Source organism: Phacochoerus africanus, chromosome 2, assembly GCF_016906955.1.
Source record: "Phacochoerus africanus isolate WHEZ1 chromosome 2, ROS_Pafr_v1, whole genome shotgun sequence".
NCBI classification, from domain to species: domain Eukaryota; kingdom Metazoa; phylum Chordata; class Mammalia; order Artiodactyla; family Suidae; genus Phacochoerus; species Phacochoerus africanus.
In genome coordinates this window covers 60,859,502-60,874,576 of record NC_062545.1, presented here as the reverse complement: position 1 = coordinate 60,874,576, position 15,075 = coordinate 60,859,502, and the positions used below count along the sequence as shown (strand labels likewise).

Below are 15,075 nucleotides of genomic sequence, written 5' to 3'. Positions count from 1 at the left end.
TAAGTAAAATTATTACTATATTTTTCTGAGCTTAACTTATGTACATTTTTCACATTGGACTGCAAATAAATATTTTATATATACCACATAAATCATGCTAATGTAAATATGTAAGTGATTTTCCTGCACAGTGGAAAGATTGTTTACATTTTGACTGAAATCACAGAGAACCCAATTTTCTGTAGTATCTATTAACTGAGACCTAATGTTTCCTTTCTGTTTATTATCAGTTTCTTCTGCATAGTACCTTTTCTAATTCAGTTTAAATTACCCCTTTTTCTGTGATGAACTTGCATTTTCACATTTACCAGCTGTGAATGTATGCAAACGTAGTAGGTTCGGAAACAGCCCTTTGATTTCGTTGTGGTTAATTATTTAGTTTGGCAGCCTTGGATTTGTAACATACTGAAATCTCAGGGTCTTCCTTTACCTTCTAAAGGCTGGGTTAACACACACACACACACACACACACGCACGATTTTATGTGAAAATTCACTGAGCTTATTCCCTGAAGTTGTTAGAACTTAGTTCTAAGTGACTATTTCTTTCTGAAAATCAAGAATTTCCCCAGAGATTAATAGTGAAGTAAGTATTAGTGTTAAAGCAAGTTAAATGAAGATAACTGCTAAACCCTCATTTGGAATGTGTATCTTGAATGTGTACACTTATTTTCATATATGTACAGTTATGTGTGATTATTAGCAATTAGATAAAAAAATATGTCTTCTTTGCATCTCAAAATTGGCATTTTTCATCATTATGCTATACAATTATGACAGATGTTTTGGAAGAAGGTCTATAAATAGTAATTCTAAAGTTTTGGTCTCTTTTCTCCATTTATTTAAAGTTGCTTAAATATAAGTAGGTTATTCTATCAAGTGCATTTCACAATGAATACATAAAAATTTAAAAAAAACAGTTTTCGGAATTTCTGCTTTAACTCACATGTGTTGGTTGTATAGACACCATTTGGTATTGCTCACAAAAATGATATTTAATTCATTTTATATACACACATAGATTTACTTTTCTAAAATTTGCTTTAGAGCTAGTATGCACAAATCATAGGTAAGAAGCTAAAATAAACCATCTTAAAGTGATATAAAGAAATTAACTATTAAAGTTATTTTAAAATACAAGTTTTATGAACTTTCTTAAAAAATTTCAATAGCTTCATGTGCAAAGAAGTTTATAAGCTTTGCAGTTAAGTCAAATGCAGTCCAATGCCAATTTGTTAAAATATATACTGTATAATACAGTATAATGCAGTTTTCTTGACTAAGTCATTCACTTTTATTTGAATTCCATGACATCAATATACCTAGATACAAAAGAAAGAAGAGAAGGTTGTTAAAACTAAAAATGAGTATCATTGTGCAACTCTGCAGGAAAAACTGTCAGCAGTCTGGCACATGTGCATTTAATGTGAAGCCTCTTGTCTCTAAAAATAAAAGAGAGGCTGAACATGCCCCTGTATCTGATAGAGAAAGGAACCCAATAAGTGGGCTCCTTATACCACCTACACTTATCAGAGTGAAGGATGTTACTTCTACGGTTTCTGGTTTAATGGAAAAGTATTTGTATTCACATCACTGAGTATTAGTCATTCAATAGATGAAAGGAATATTTTAAACTTTAAAGGCTACCTTGGTGTCATTCTAAGAAGTGGGGATGAAACCCTGGGGAAAGTGTTGAAATCCTGGAGAATTTTTTTAACTATTAGCGTGGTTTAATATATGTGAGTTTGTGAGATTAATAGCTTTATTGCCTATGTGTAGGGATTTATGTTTTTAGTTCTAATGTTTTACCTTACAATTTTTACTCTTAAAGCATCTGTTTGGTTAAATACTGCTTGATCTCTGTAACAAGTGCACTCTACATCTTTTTGTCTCTTTTCAAGGTTAATCTATTAGGCAGTTTACATTTTCTATGCATCCTTTAAAGGGCACTTAAGATGCTTTTAGATACAATTTCTAAAATATTTAATAGGTGTAATGGCTAGGAACAAGTAACATTTAAAAAATAAACTACAGACCCAAAGAAAGGTTAGAGGGGAAGGAAATCTCATTTCTCCCTTTTTCGTAATTGCATTAGGCAAGTAAAAACTACAGCAGACAATTTTCCATAAAATAAATAATAAGATCTGTGATCTCTGAAAAGTCTTTGCTATAAATACCCAAAACAACTCAATTTACTTAACCTTTCCAGACAGAAAGGGTAGCAAACGTTTGGAGTCTAAGGGGAGGTCAAACTTTTTGCCTCTCATAAATAAAGGCAAATCATGAATGACAGAATTTTTTTTTTAAGAGAAGAAATACAGGACGGGAAGAAAATGAAGCTCCTCTTAAAAATATGATCAACTGACTCTTTGTGATCTTTGGATTTTATTATTTGGCAAAGTTAAACCGTTTTTCCTCTTACTGTATCACCCATCTCTTGAATTGCAAAGTGTCCAAAACTGCCTAACAATAAAGGCATTCCCCTAAGGAGTTGTCTTCAGTATTATAGTCAGACTAAATCAACTGGAGACGTTGGTTACGTTTTTTTATTCTTAGTTTGCCTTTGAAAGATAACTTGGAATAATTATTGAAAAGTAGTCAATATTTGCGAAAGAGGTCTTGCTTTTAATTTTAATGTAATGCCTGGTAGCATTCTTTAAAATTAAATGCAATTTATTCAGCGAAATAGAAAACGATCAAAGTGGGGCAATCTTAGGAAAAGGAAAATCTCAGAAAATGATAAACATGTAAGAAAAATGATGCGGAACCTTCCGAAGTTTCTCTCTTAAGGTCCTACTTCATCCAACCAACTATTGTGAAATGATAGGTCGGGGGTAAGGGGGCACGTAAAACAAAAGACTTCCTTTTTTCACTCCCTTTTCCTTCACATCTTTTGTCAGAGCTTGTTGCAAACTCTAGGAAACATTGTTTGAATACAATACATTTAGTTACTTTTATTCTTCCAGAGAATGATGGTGACTAGAGCTGACTACCTTTGGAGTAACAGAAAAAGAGAAGTAGTAACCCTTCAAAAAAGAAAAAGAACAAAGTTACTCGACCCGCGGAGATAGTAACAACAAAAAAAGTAAAAGGCACTTTACTTAAAGGCACAGCTCATTTCACTGTCCCGGCTGCATGCTTGGTAGCTGAGAGATGGCTTGCATCGCCTCTGGTTGCTTAAAGACCGTGAGGAGTACCGCTTATACACGACTATAAATTGGGAGCGTTACTTTCGGATTGATTCTGCTCCACGAAAGCTGCAGTTGCTAAAAACAAAGTGTTTATAGCAGCACGCACCTCGGCTACCATCCATGTTCTCCTTCTTGGAGCATCCAGCGGTGGCCCGGAGCTCAGAACCTGGAGGGAATCCTGGACCCGCAACCTGACTCCGCTCGCCGCGGATTGGCCCGCGCCCCGAACCCCGCCCCCGTGGCCGGGGCGGCCTTTTCGTGAGGACCCGCCCCTAGGCCCTGGGAATCGCTGCCTGGCAGGCCGGCTGCGCCTGCCACTCAGCCCAAGTGGCGGAGGCTCTGGATTCGGAGCCCCGCCCCCTCCCCCTAATTGATATTATTGGAGTGTGGAGCAAGCGGCCGGTCTGCAGTCGGAGACTTGCAGGCAGCAAACACGGTGGGAACGAAAGGAGGGGGAAAAAAATTAAAAAAGCTAAACGTGGAACAGCCGGCCGGAGATCGAGAAGGGGAAGCGATGCGTGGAGCGCAATAAAAAATTAAAAAAAACAACAACACTTCGGAGCAAACACCATTTAAAAAGCTACGACTCAACTGAAACCTACGATAAAACCTGCTCATGCACCATGGTTTTTCAAACTCGGCACCCTTCATGGATTATTTTATGCTACATCTGGCTGCTCCGCTTTGCACATACCGGGGAGGCGCAGGCTGCAAAGGAAGGTAAGGTGATGGGAAAGCAAAGTTTGTTCTGACTTATTTATTTAGCTGTCTACCTGCAAGAGCCCGCTGGTCCGCCGGGCTACGGACCGCGCCTCCGGCGCGGGGCGACCCTCCCCCGCCGGCTCCCCGCCCCCTCACCGCTCTGGCTGCTCCTGGCTGGCGGGTGGCTAGCGGGGCTGCTCCGAGCCGCCTGCAGCCCTGCGCCCGAGGCGGTGCAACCGACGGGAGCGGGATTTCTGGTGCAGACTGTCCGGAGGGCGTGAGCAAGGAGGCGGGGGGCGGGGGAGAGGAAACTGCCGGCAAGCTCTTTCTCTGGGACTCCGGGCGGTTCAGAGCTCTTCCTCTAGCCCTCTCCTTCTCTTCTGGCCCTCTCCTTCTCTTCTCGCCGTTTGTCTCTCTGAGGTTAAGCTGCAGTCGGAGTTGGTCGGAGACTGGAGAGTGCAGCCTCTAGTGTCTTGGCCAGCCCGCCGGCAAAGCGGCTGGAGTCCAGAGCCTTCCCAAAGGGGCCCTGACTCGTGTGAGCTCCGAACGTTCGGGTTACTAATAAAGTGCTCACTGCGTCGGAGGAGAAGGCGCGGGCCTGCGGTTGGCGCTCGGCCGCCGGCGCGGAACAATAACGCCGTGGAGGTGAAGCAGCGAGCGGCGCGCGTCCCACGCCCGGCGGGCCGGAGACATCTCCATTCAGCGCGCGCTGCGCGGGTCCCAGCGGCCACGGGGACAGCGGCAGCCCAGGGGGCTTGGCCAGGCGGGGGAGGCTGGGAGCCGGTTGGGGCTATGCAATTGATAACAAGATGCTGCCTGGGCGACAAGACGTCCCGAAACCTCTGCCCCACAGTCCGGGATTTGAGGAGTCCGAGTGGCCGAACCTTGCAAAAGACTTGGACCCCGAGGGCTAGTTCTGGTAGATGAGAGCAGGATTCAGTTGAGCAGCCAGATACCACTATTTGTGGCTCCCCCCCCCCCACCTTCTCCTTTGAACCATTGACAGAAGGTAAAATACCTTTCGGTGCCTGTAGTTGGAGCTGGGGAAAAATAAATTGTCAATGAAAACGTCTCGCTTCTGACCAGTGTCACAATCTACCCGCCTTCCTCCGTATTTTCCAGGCTCTAAGTCTAGGGTTGATTTTCCGATTTTAAAAGCAGAATACGAATAATTATTTGTTCCTGAAGTGTGGAGGAGGAATTTGTTATCAGATTTGGGTCATGGTGGTGATCGGGTGTGGATACGTATCGATACTCGCTTCGTCTGTCCCTGAAAACTTAGTGATTTAGTGCTGCTTTTTAAAATTACCTTCATGCATCCCTCTTCCGTCACTCACCCCCCCCCCACACACACCCAAACGCCATGTCCCACTCCTTGATCCAAGCTGACCTCCTGACTCCAGTTTTCACATCTGCAACCTGTGTTGATGCTGAACCCATTCAGGGAAAACCTTAACTCTTCTCTCTCAGATTCGCGTTTGCAGATGAGCCCGTATCTGCTTGAAACACATAGCCATACCAAAACCACATTTCTACTCTCACGACATTTGCGATTAGGGACACTCAATCCTGGGACCCTGTATTGATCCTCCGGAGTAGCGGGACCCGAGGAAAAGTTTGCACAGCCGGGGCGAAATCCTGCGCTCTAGCTGGAGCAGACACCGGCAGGAGTTTGAGCTATAAATAACTGCATCACTAGGGGGAGAGGTTTCTGCAGTCAGAATGGTTTGCTTCTGGATGCGAGATACGTGGAGAGGATTCTGATTTTAGAAGGCTGCATAATCTTTGCAGGCAGAAGTGAGCCATTTAAAAGGTGCGCAGGGGTGGCCAATGCGCTCCTCTTCTTTGTGGCCACGCTCCCGGCGCGCAGCGGCGGTCTAGGACTGCGGTTCTGGGAGCCGGAAAACCCCGAGGCCGTGGCACCCAGGGGCTAGCGCTGGGAAGCGACTGAAGCAGGTGCCTGGCCTCCCAGGGCGGATGGGGACGGTTAGAGGAAGATGAAGGACCCCCTTCCTCCACTTTTCCAGCACACGTTCTTTCCGGGAGGTTAGTTCCCGATACAGGGAGCGCACGTATAAGTTAGAATCTGACGCTTGGAGGCGAAATGCAGCCGCTGTTTTTCCTCTCGCGTTAAAGCTGCCGCTACCGCTCCCTCTGAGGAGAAGCTTCCTGAAAGCCTTTCTCCTCCTCCCGGCTCCTTTTGGAGCCCGGGCGCCACTAGCTCCCTGGAGTGCCCAGGTCTGGCGGAGGACGGATGCGTAATGGACGATCCTCTCGGCGGGCGCGTGGGTCTGGCAGCCCCGCCACGCCCCGCCGACGGCCCCGCCCCGGTCCCTGCTGCCCGCTCGCCGTTGCCAGCCGGGTTGGGAGCTGGCTTATCAGGGCGCGCCCTGGCTTCTCGCTCCCGACACCCCCGCCCCCGCAACTCCCCCGCCCCGGCGTGCGCGTCCGGGCGCAGAGTCCTCCGGCCCAGGCCAGCGCGCCCCGGGGGTCAGGTCGGCTGCTGGGCTACGCCTCCGCGGGCGCGAAGGGAGCCTGGCACTCCGTGCTCTGAGCGGGAAGGCGAAAGCGCTCACTTTCGGGCTGGTCCAGAGAGCAGAGGCGCTGATACTTTAGAGCTGGTTCATGGTCAGGGGCCCATTTCCCTTTTGTTTTTATTTTTCGTGCTTCTTTCTTGTTTGCCATCACTGCCCCGCCAGGATCCCTGGCTCCCACCTCAGGCTGTGCAGTAAGCAATCATCACAGTGTTTATTTCACCCTCAAAAAAGATTCAAGAAGGTCTGCTGGATTTAAAATTCACGTGTCTCTTATCAGTGCAGAAGACCGAACGAAAAAAATAATGATAATAAAATAAATCATCTCAACAGGAAAATATCTGGAACTCAGTAGTTTGTTCACGTTGAGGACAAAAACAAAATAAACTTTACAAATTACTTCATATAAATTCAGTAGACCAAACATTTGTTGATATTCCTAGTTCAAAATACAACTTGGTATTTTAAAAGTGTGGCTTTTAAAAATGATTATTGTTCCTAGTTCAAAATACAACTTGGTATTTTAAAAGTGTGGCTTTTAAAAATGATTATTGTTTGAAAGGGAATCAAGTGTTTGTGGCCAAGGTTTGTGCTGTCATGGTCTCCCTGGGAGTCTCAAGAATAAAATATTTTGGAAAAGGAAAATGTTTCTATATCTATTTTCAGTTATAGGAAATAATAACCTTGATTAGCATAAAGGAGTTGAACACATATCAATTGTTCCTTTGTTTTCTTAGCAAAACAAATATCATTACTTAAACGTATTTTTTCCTCCATTGATCATTGAAAAGTTTAAGCATGTATTTCATGTAAGTCCAAATTTAACATTTTACTGAGGTTGATGGTAAGCACATTTACATACTTTAAAATGTATTCACCATAATTTCTGGACTAATTGATACATTTGTTTAAATGCTATAGAGTCGGAAAAATATTTTTAAAGAGTAAAAACTCATGTAACTGAAACCAGCTTGAGCAAAGAATACATGCTTTAGGAAGGTGGTTGTCTTAAAAAGCAATAAAATATATCAAATTTGAAGTATAGTTATATTAATGCATGTCATTTGAATGTATTAATACCATCAGGAGCATTTATTATATTTCTATAAATACAAAGTTAATTGCATTATGCTTTATGGTAGCATAAAAGTGGACTACAACTGTTTTTAAAAGTGAAGTCAAAGTTTAAATATACCATTTTGAGAATTAGCTATATGCTTTGAAATATTTGGAAATTGAAAAAATAGAAATATTGAAAACAGATGTTTGACTAACTCAGAAATTTATCTTGTAAATAATAGACAATTTATTTTTCTGATGATAACATTGCTTAATATAGTTTTTAATTGTATTCATCTTGGCTTAAGAGAGACACTGTGTGTGGAAAATTAAAAAAAAAAAAATTCCAGTTCTCAAAAGGCATTAGGAAATAATTTTGGCAGAATATTACAAATTAATGACTGGCTGAAGAGTAATATGGAATTATACTTTTATTGTATTCATGTTGTTATATTTGACATAGTTTGGAGCATTCAGTGGTTTACAAAATTCTTTATATAATACTATGGAATCAGTATATACCACATTTTTTTTACTCTTGCTTTCATGCTACTTTTGAATTTTAAATTTATCTTAATATTTTCATTAAAAACATATTGTTTATATTCTAATATCTTTTTTCCCAAAGAAAGTGGAATATATTTCTATCAGGTGGGTATACATTTTGTCATTCTTTAATGTAAATACCTTTATATGTTTTAAATCATAAATGATAATTATTTTTAAAATGAGATCCACTTTAATGACTTTTATAAAAGCATGTTTATGATTTTCATCTAACATTTAGAAATGCAACTTTCTTTTTCAGTACTACTGCTGGATTCTAAAGCACAACAAACAGAGTTGGAATGGATTTCCTCTCCACCCAATGGGGTAAGGCTTCTCATAAAATATCACACTTTATTTACTTTATTTTTTAAAGTAAGAAATAAAACCATCCCCCATCCCCAGTGGAATTATTCACATTCTTCATATTTAAGCTGTTTTGATTTTAAATATCTTCAATATCTTTTGTTTTATAATGAGACATTAAGTCTTTGAGTAGGATAGTTAGAACTTTAGAAAAATGGATAAAAAAAAAAATCTCTTTAACCCTGCTCTTTTAAGTTCTTATTGTGAGTGGGGCCATACTATAGGTTCCAGGCTATAAATGTTAACTAATTACAGAGAACATGCTTTCACAAACTCACTTAAACCTCTTTAGTTACTTTATAATCCTTTAATATAATCACCAGGTAGGTTGTGTATAAATCTTAAATGAATTATGTGAATCTGTTTCCCTCTTTTGAAAAAAGTTTTAGCATCATTAAATATATATTTGATACCTAAAAATGTAATATGCTCAATAGTTTAGCATAAAATTTGATATAAAATATTGTTTGGATTCTTTAAAATTTGTATTATGTTCTATTTGTTTTTATTAATCAGAAGTGATAGCAGAGCACTGCACTATTACAGTAAAAATCTGTTACAGTGAGTTACCACTCTCCAATAAAAATTTACGAAAATATAAGTACATCCTAAAAAAATTCTGACCATTATGTGTCAGGTATCCAGAAAGATATATTACTTAAATTTAGTGTTTATGTTTCTATGTCTTCAATTCTTGTTTTAATTGTGAGAAAGGGCATGTTCTTCATCCCTAAATAAGGAAGAAGTTTCCAAGAAAGGGCAATGTACCCCGTTGTTACTTAAGTTAATCTTCCGTACAATGAAAAGTCTGGAATCAAAGCTCATGAAGTGTAAGTGCGCATGTAAAAAGTGTAACAAACTTTGCAAAGAGAGGAATGAAGGTCAGAAAGGGATTTTTGGAGTCTAAGAACATCGTGAAATCAATATATCATAAACTGGAAATTAGTTTAAGGATGCAAAATGTGAACAAAGCAAATCTGTTTAAAGTATTTAGATTTCGTAGTAAATTAATATTTGAGAGATGCCTAAGATCATATTGCACTTATCTGTATAGGTCAGACAAAGCTATGAAAAAATGGCAGTTGTTTACAGATTGAGTATAAAAAGTATGCTGAAGTATGAATGTCATGCTTTTCTTAAAAGTAAAGTCATTTCCATGAGTAAAATAATGTACATCATAGGAAAATATTCACAATAAAAAAATGAATAACTTTTCTTGCCAATGACCGATATGGCTCATTTTTGTACCATCCATCAATTAAAACAGAGATAGAGGATGTTTTTATTTCTAAAGAGAAGTAAATTGATATGTGATTGTAATATTTCATCCATATAATCCACAAAATGATAAAGTGTGATCGTGTATGTTATCTTGAACTGAAATGGACATTTTATCTGTTCAAAGTATGAGTTAACTAGTAACCCTAGATATCTGTAGGAATGAACAGATAATATTAGAAAATGATGATTGACAATATATTCCATATATGAAGTGGATTGGCTTACATGTGGTTAAATAGCTAACTGGAAATAAAATGTTATTAAGACATAAGTGTCTGGAAGTAATTTCACAAGCATACCATAAAAGCATGTTAGCCAAATTAAGACTTCTTTCCCAATGGTGTCATTTGTAGAAATCATAGCAGTCTCTTAGTGAGATAATAAAACAAAAATTGCATTAAATGCATTTATTTCACTATTTGTTATTTATACATTGGTTATGTTGAAATTTTTCCATCAGGAGTCAATTTTTAAGTAAAAATTAAAATCAACTGAGTTTCATTGGTAGTAAAGTTTACTTTTCATATATAGAACAAAATCATATAGTTGTTCTTGTAACTAGAAAAAGGAATTCTTGAGATATAGTCCTTCCTAATAATTAACCTTAGTTTCTTCTAACTAGGGAATTGTTAAAATGAGCACATTTATCTTTGGAAATTTTCATTTTTTGGTTGGTGCTATTACTAGTTTTACTTCTTTTAATAATTTTAACCTAATTAAGAGACTAAAAATCTGCTTGTCCACATGGATGAATTTGGTTATATTTGGCTAAGTGTCATTCAAACAGATTATGAGCAGCTAACTGACCCGGGAAACTATGTAACTCATTGTCTAGTCATAAACTCAAGTTGGGTTGAATAAAAGCTGAACATGTTAATGGATTCTTTGCTGTATTTGAGGACTTTTGATGATATGTATCATAAAATTGTAGCATTTACATATTATCACAAGCCATTTCTGATTTATAATATATTGCTAATTTGTCAGTCTTGTTGGTTTTCTAAGAATGACTTTAAAGGTAAGTATTAATATTTTACAGTTCGTTTAAGTAAATTAACTTTCTGGTCAAGTTTTACAAATAAAATACATTACCACATGCTTATTAGTTTATTTTCCTACTTTTCTTGAAACAATAGTTTAAATATTGCATGCTATATGACTTTGAATTTGGATACTAATATAGTTTTATATTTGACATTTCCTGTTGGGGAAATGAATACAAGTAGGTGACAATTTCACTACTGAGATATCATAAATGTAAAGTTAGGAATTTTTTAATAATGTTAAGAAAGGACATAAACAACTGTTATTTTAGCCTTTTCAGTGAAATAAATTTATTAACTAATGAGCAACATGGATAATATTATACAAAGTTTAATAATCTTTAAATTGTTGCAAATTAGCCTAAGCTTATTATTTTCCTTTTTTGTGAAAATATGTTTGCTGTATTATACATTGTATCAGCCGAAAAATGGACATTTTTAAACATCAGAAAGCTTATTACTGAAATATGACCCAGCACACTGATTTGCCAGGTACATTTGATTGTCTGTTGAAAGCAATTCATTTATAAAGATGAATCACAGTTTTATAACTACTTATTTATGGTTATACAGCAGTATGGACAATGTTATATATGTCCCTGCAATAAATAAATATCTCTGTAAAATGTTACTCCCTCATATCTCATTTTGAAAAGACTGTGAAAGATTTTGCATTATGAATATCAGCATGTTTTGGAATACTTTTACATTTCAGAGTACTCCTGGCATTTTCTTCCCTGTGTTTTTAGGTACTTTCTAAGTTTAACATCAAGACTTAAAATGTCAACGGAGTTATCAGAAATTCTGCCATGTATCTCTATGTCTATGCATTAAATGGCAGTTTAAGTCATTTTGTTAGGTGCTTTAGTCTATAAAAATGATAATCTCAGTGGAGCCATTGGCATAAACAAACATGTAAAAAGAAACACTAATACACCAGCAAACAGATATTAAACGAAATGAAATATTTATTGTATGCACAAACAATACAGGCAACCTAAATGATGTTCTGCCATCAGAATGAAGCCAAATTGAGATTCTATTCTAAAGGTTACAGTGTTAGGCAGTGTAGGAATCCATCAAACTCTTTCAAAGGTAGGCGTTCGTGCTCTGCTAGAGATTCCTCATGCACTTGCAAAACCAAAATGTTGTTTTTTGCTGAATGACTGATGACCTTTCCTAACTTTTACAGTGGGAAGAAATTAGTGGTTTGGATGAGAACTATACCCCAATACGAACATACCAGGTGTGCCAGGTCATGGAGCCCAACCAAAACAACTGGCTGCGGACTAACTGGATTTCGAAAGGCAATGCACAAAGGATTTTTGTAGAATTGAAATTCACCCTGAGGGATTGTAACAGTCTTCCTGGAGTCCTGGGAACTTGCAAGGAAACCTTTAATTTGTACTATTATGAAACAGACTACGACACTGGCAGGAATATAAGAGAAAACCTCTATGTAAAAATAGACACTATTGCTGCAGATGAAAGTTTTACCCAAGGTGACCTTGGTGAAAGAAAGATGAAGCTTAACACTGAGGTGAGAGAGATTGGACCTTTGTCCAAAAAGGGATTCTATCTTGCCTTTCAGGATGTAGGGGCTTGCATAGCTTTGGTTTCTGTCAAAGTGTACTACAAGAAGTGCTGGTCCATTATTGAGAACTTAGCTATCTTTCCAGATACAGTGACTGGTTCAGAATTTTCCTCTTTAGTCGAGGTTCGAGGGACATGTGTCAGCAGTGCAGAGGAAGAGGCGGAAAACTCCCCCAGGATGCACTGCAGTGCGGAAGGAGAATGGTTAGTGCCCATTGGAAAATGTATCTGCAAAGCAGGCTACCAGCAGAAAGGGGACACTTGTGAACGTAAGTAAAATGCACTATTGCAATTCCACTTTGTACTTTTTTTATTTTGATATTAGAGATTTTAAGTAATAATGATTGTTCAAACGTGTGTCTTCTCTGCCAGCAACTCAATCTGGTAGGTCTTCAGCAAAGTCACTATTGAACTTAGCCGTGATTCCCCACAGTGATATCTGTATGTAAGGTGCCGTAAATATTGCAGTAAATATTGGTATAATGGTATTTTTTGCTAAACTTTAATTTGCCTCATGCTTGACATAGAGGACAACAGTTGCACACAGGCTGTGAGACTTAAGAGAGGAGACTGGGCAGAGGGAGGTGACAATCAGGATTTAATGATGTGTGATTCCTCCTCTTTTGAAACCCGTATTTTCTGGCCTTGTGAGTATCAGAAAAAAAGAGGTTAAGGGCACTGCTAACAAGAACTATATTAACATGCAAGGTATATACAAATAGATTTTAAAACTTTAGAATTTTTTTTTATAAGTCCTGAAACTTTTGATACAAAAATCATCAAATTTCACTTGCTAAATCTCTGATGTTGCTTCTGCCAAAACCGTATTTCTTTCCTGGACTAAATAATAAAATGAGTATTCTTCTGATAAGTCATGTTGTACATGGACCACATTTTTGTGGAAATGGGCCAAAGTAAAGTTTTATCAGAATACATCAGCTGGACGTTTTCTGTTTGTTTTGAAACAATAATAGCATATGACTTAGTGAACCTTTTCCTTTGTCTAGTGAAACTGAATTTTCTCTTACATAGCATTATGTGGCCATAATATTTGGCCAGTATTTTTCTATTTTGAACAATGGCACAAAGTTCTTCAAAATTAATAGATATTTTTCTGTTTGTGGATATCTTGAAAAATGTCTTATAATAAGGTTATATTACTTTGGTCTCTTACCACCTATAAAACATAATACATTCCCCCAAATAACTCTTATGTATTCTTTGTCCCCAAAATCAGCTGCATAATTTTAATGTTTATAAATCCTAGTTAATTTAGAGGGAACAATAGCTAACAACTATTGTAGCAAAATGCTTTTGCTAATTTACTATGGGCAGGTACTCTTCCATGTGCTTTACACACACTAGTTCATTTAATGAGATAGATAACATTAGCATTACTATTTTACAAAAGAAAAAGGGCCTATCAAGGGTAAATTGTTGCTTGAAGTTACTTTAATAAGTAAGAGTGGTCCTAGCTGAGATTCAACTCAGGACTTTCTTATTCCAGAGCCCATGCTTTTAGTAACAGATTGTCCTGGTTTTCATCAGAAAGCAAGGAGAGTCCAAGCAAATATTATTGTTTCATTGCTGAACTTAAATATCTTGCTTCTAGTAGTTTGGTGTGTAAATCACATTGTTTCCCCTAAAATTCTCATTCTAGTAGAACATTTCAAGAAATAATTTAAAAAATTTTTAGATCTGTGCTGTTTAAAAAGGTAACCAGTAGCCACATACGGCTCTTAAGTTCTTAAAAGAGGTTATTCTAAATTGAGATGTGCTGTAAGTATGAATTACACACTGAATTTCAATGGCTTAGTTAAAAAAAAAGAATATCATTAGTAATTTTTATGTTACTTAGATATTGAAAGAATAATACACAGACGTATTGGTTGAATAAAAATCAATTTCAGCTGTTTTGTTTTACTCTTTTTTTAATGTGGCTACTAGAAGTTTAAAAACATATTCATTTGTGGCTTCTGTTATCTTTCTACTGGACACACTATTTAGATGGAGTAGCTGAGAAAATATATTTTTCCTGTCCTGGTTGAAGACTTAAACACTTCATGTGGATGGTCGCTAGCATATAAAATGCCTACGACACAGCACTCAGTTATCATCTTTGCCATGGCTGACACAGGGAAGTAAGCTCTGAGCAAAACAAATAGAGATGGTATAGGTTACAGGCCCATGGACCAGTTTAGCAGCCTCCTTTGACACTTCCTGAAGGAGTCAAACCTGTCTACCTGCTGTCCTCTTTCCCTTTCTCTTGGTAGTAGTATTTCTTATTGAGTAGAACATCCTGCAGATTCCCTATATATGGAAATCAAAAACTGATGGAGATTTATCACTACTAATAGGCAGAATGCTATTGCACTGGGTAAGTATAGAAATATTCTTAGTGATCTAACCAATTCAATGGAAAACCGTGTTCTTATTGACTGGAAATTAACAAAAGGTACTTGAAAATGGTGGATTCAACAATAACTATTATAAGAACATTTTAACGTCACACTGTAAAAGCAACCAGTTTTAGTAGTATGCAGATTTTGATTGATGCCTAAGTGGAATTTAAAATGCTTACACAATTAAAAATGGGACACCTACGAATGCACGTAAAAGTGCACAATTAAGTTGGCCTAACAAGAAAATAGGATATAACATTAAAGGTCTTGCACTTTTAAGGTTTAAAAAATTTTAAAGCAAATAATAGTCTTGTTTCATTTTGTGTAATTTAACTCAAATGATTTCTACATTTACTTGT

At 37.8% G+C, this 15,075-nt stretch overlaps 1 protein-coding gene across 5 annotated transcripts in view; it reads left to right on the top strand.

Moving 5' to 3' along the window:
* Positions 1-3,579: 3,579 nt before the first annotated feature.
* Positions 3,580-15,075, top strand: part of EPHA7 (EPH receptor A7) — a 171,127-nt gene continuing 159,631 nt past the window's right edge. For 4 of the 5 annotated variants that reach the window (XM_047761265.1, XM_047761261.1, XM_047761252.1 and 1 more), the window contains exons 1-3: positions 3,581-3,910; positions 8,294-8,358; positions 11,914-12,583. In XM_047761265.1, coding sequence (XP_047617221.1) covers positions 3,814-3,910; positions 8,294-8,358; positions 11,914-12,583 — 832 coding nt within the window. In that variant the 5' untranslated portion in view covers positions 3,581-3,813. Of the gene's footprint in view, positions 3,911-8,293; positions 8,359-11,913; positions 12,584-15,075 lie in introns of all 5 variants that reach the window. The other variant, XM_047761272.1, reaches the window with a different exon arrangement.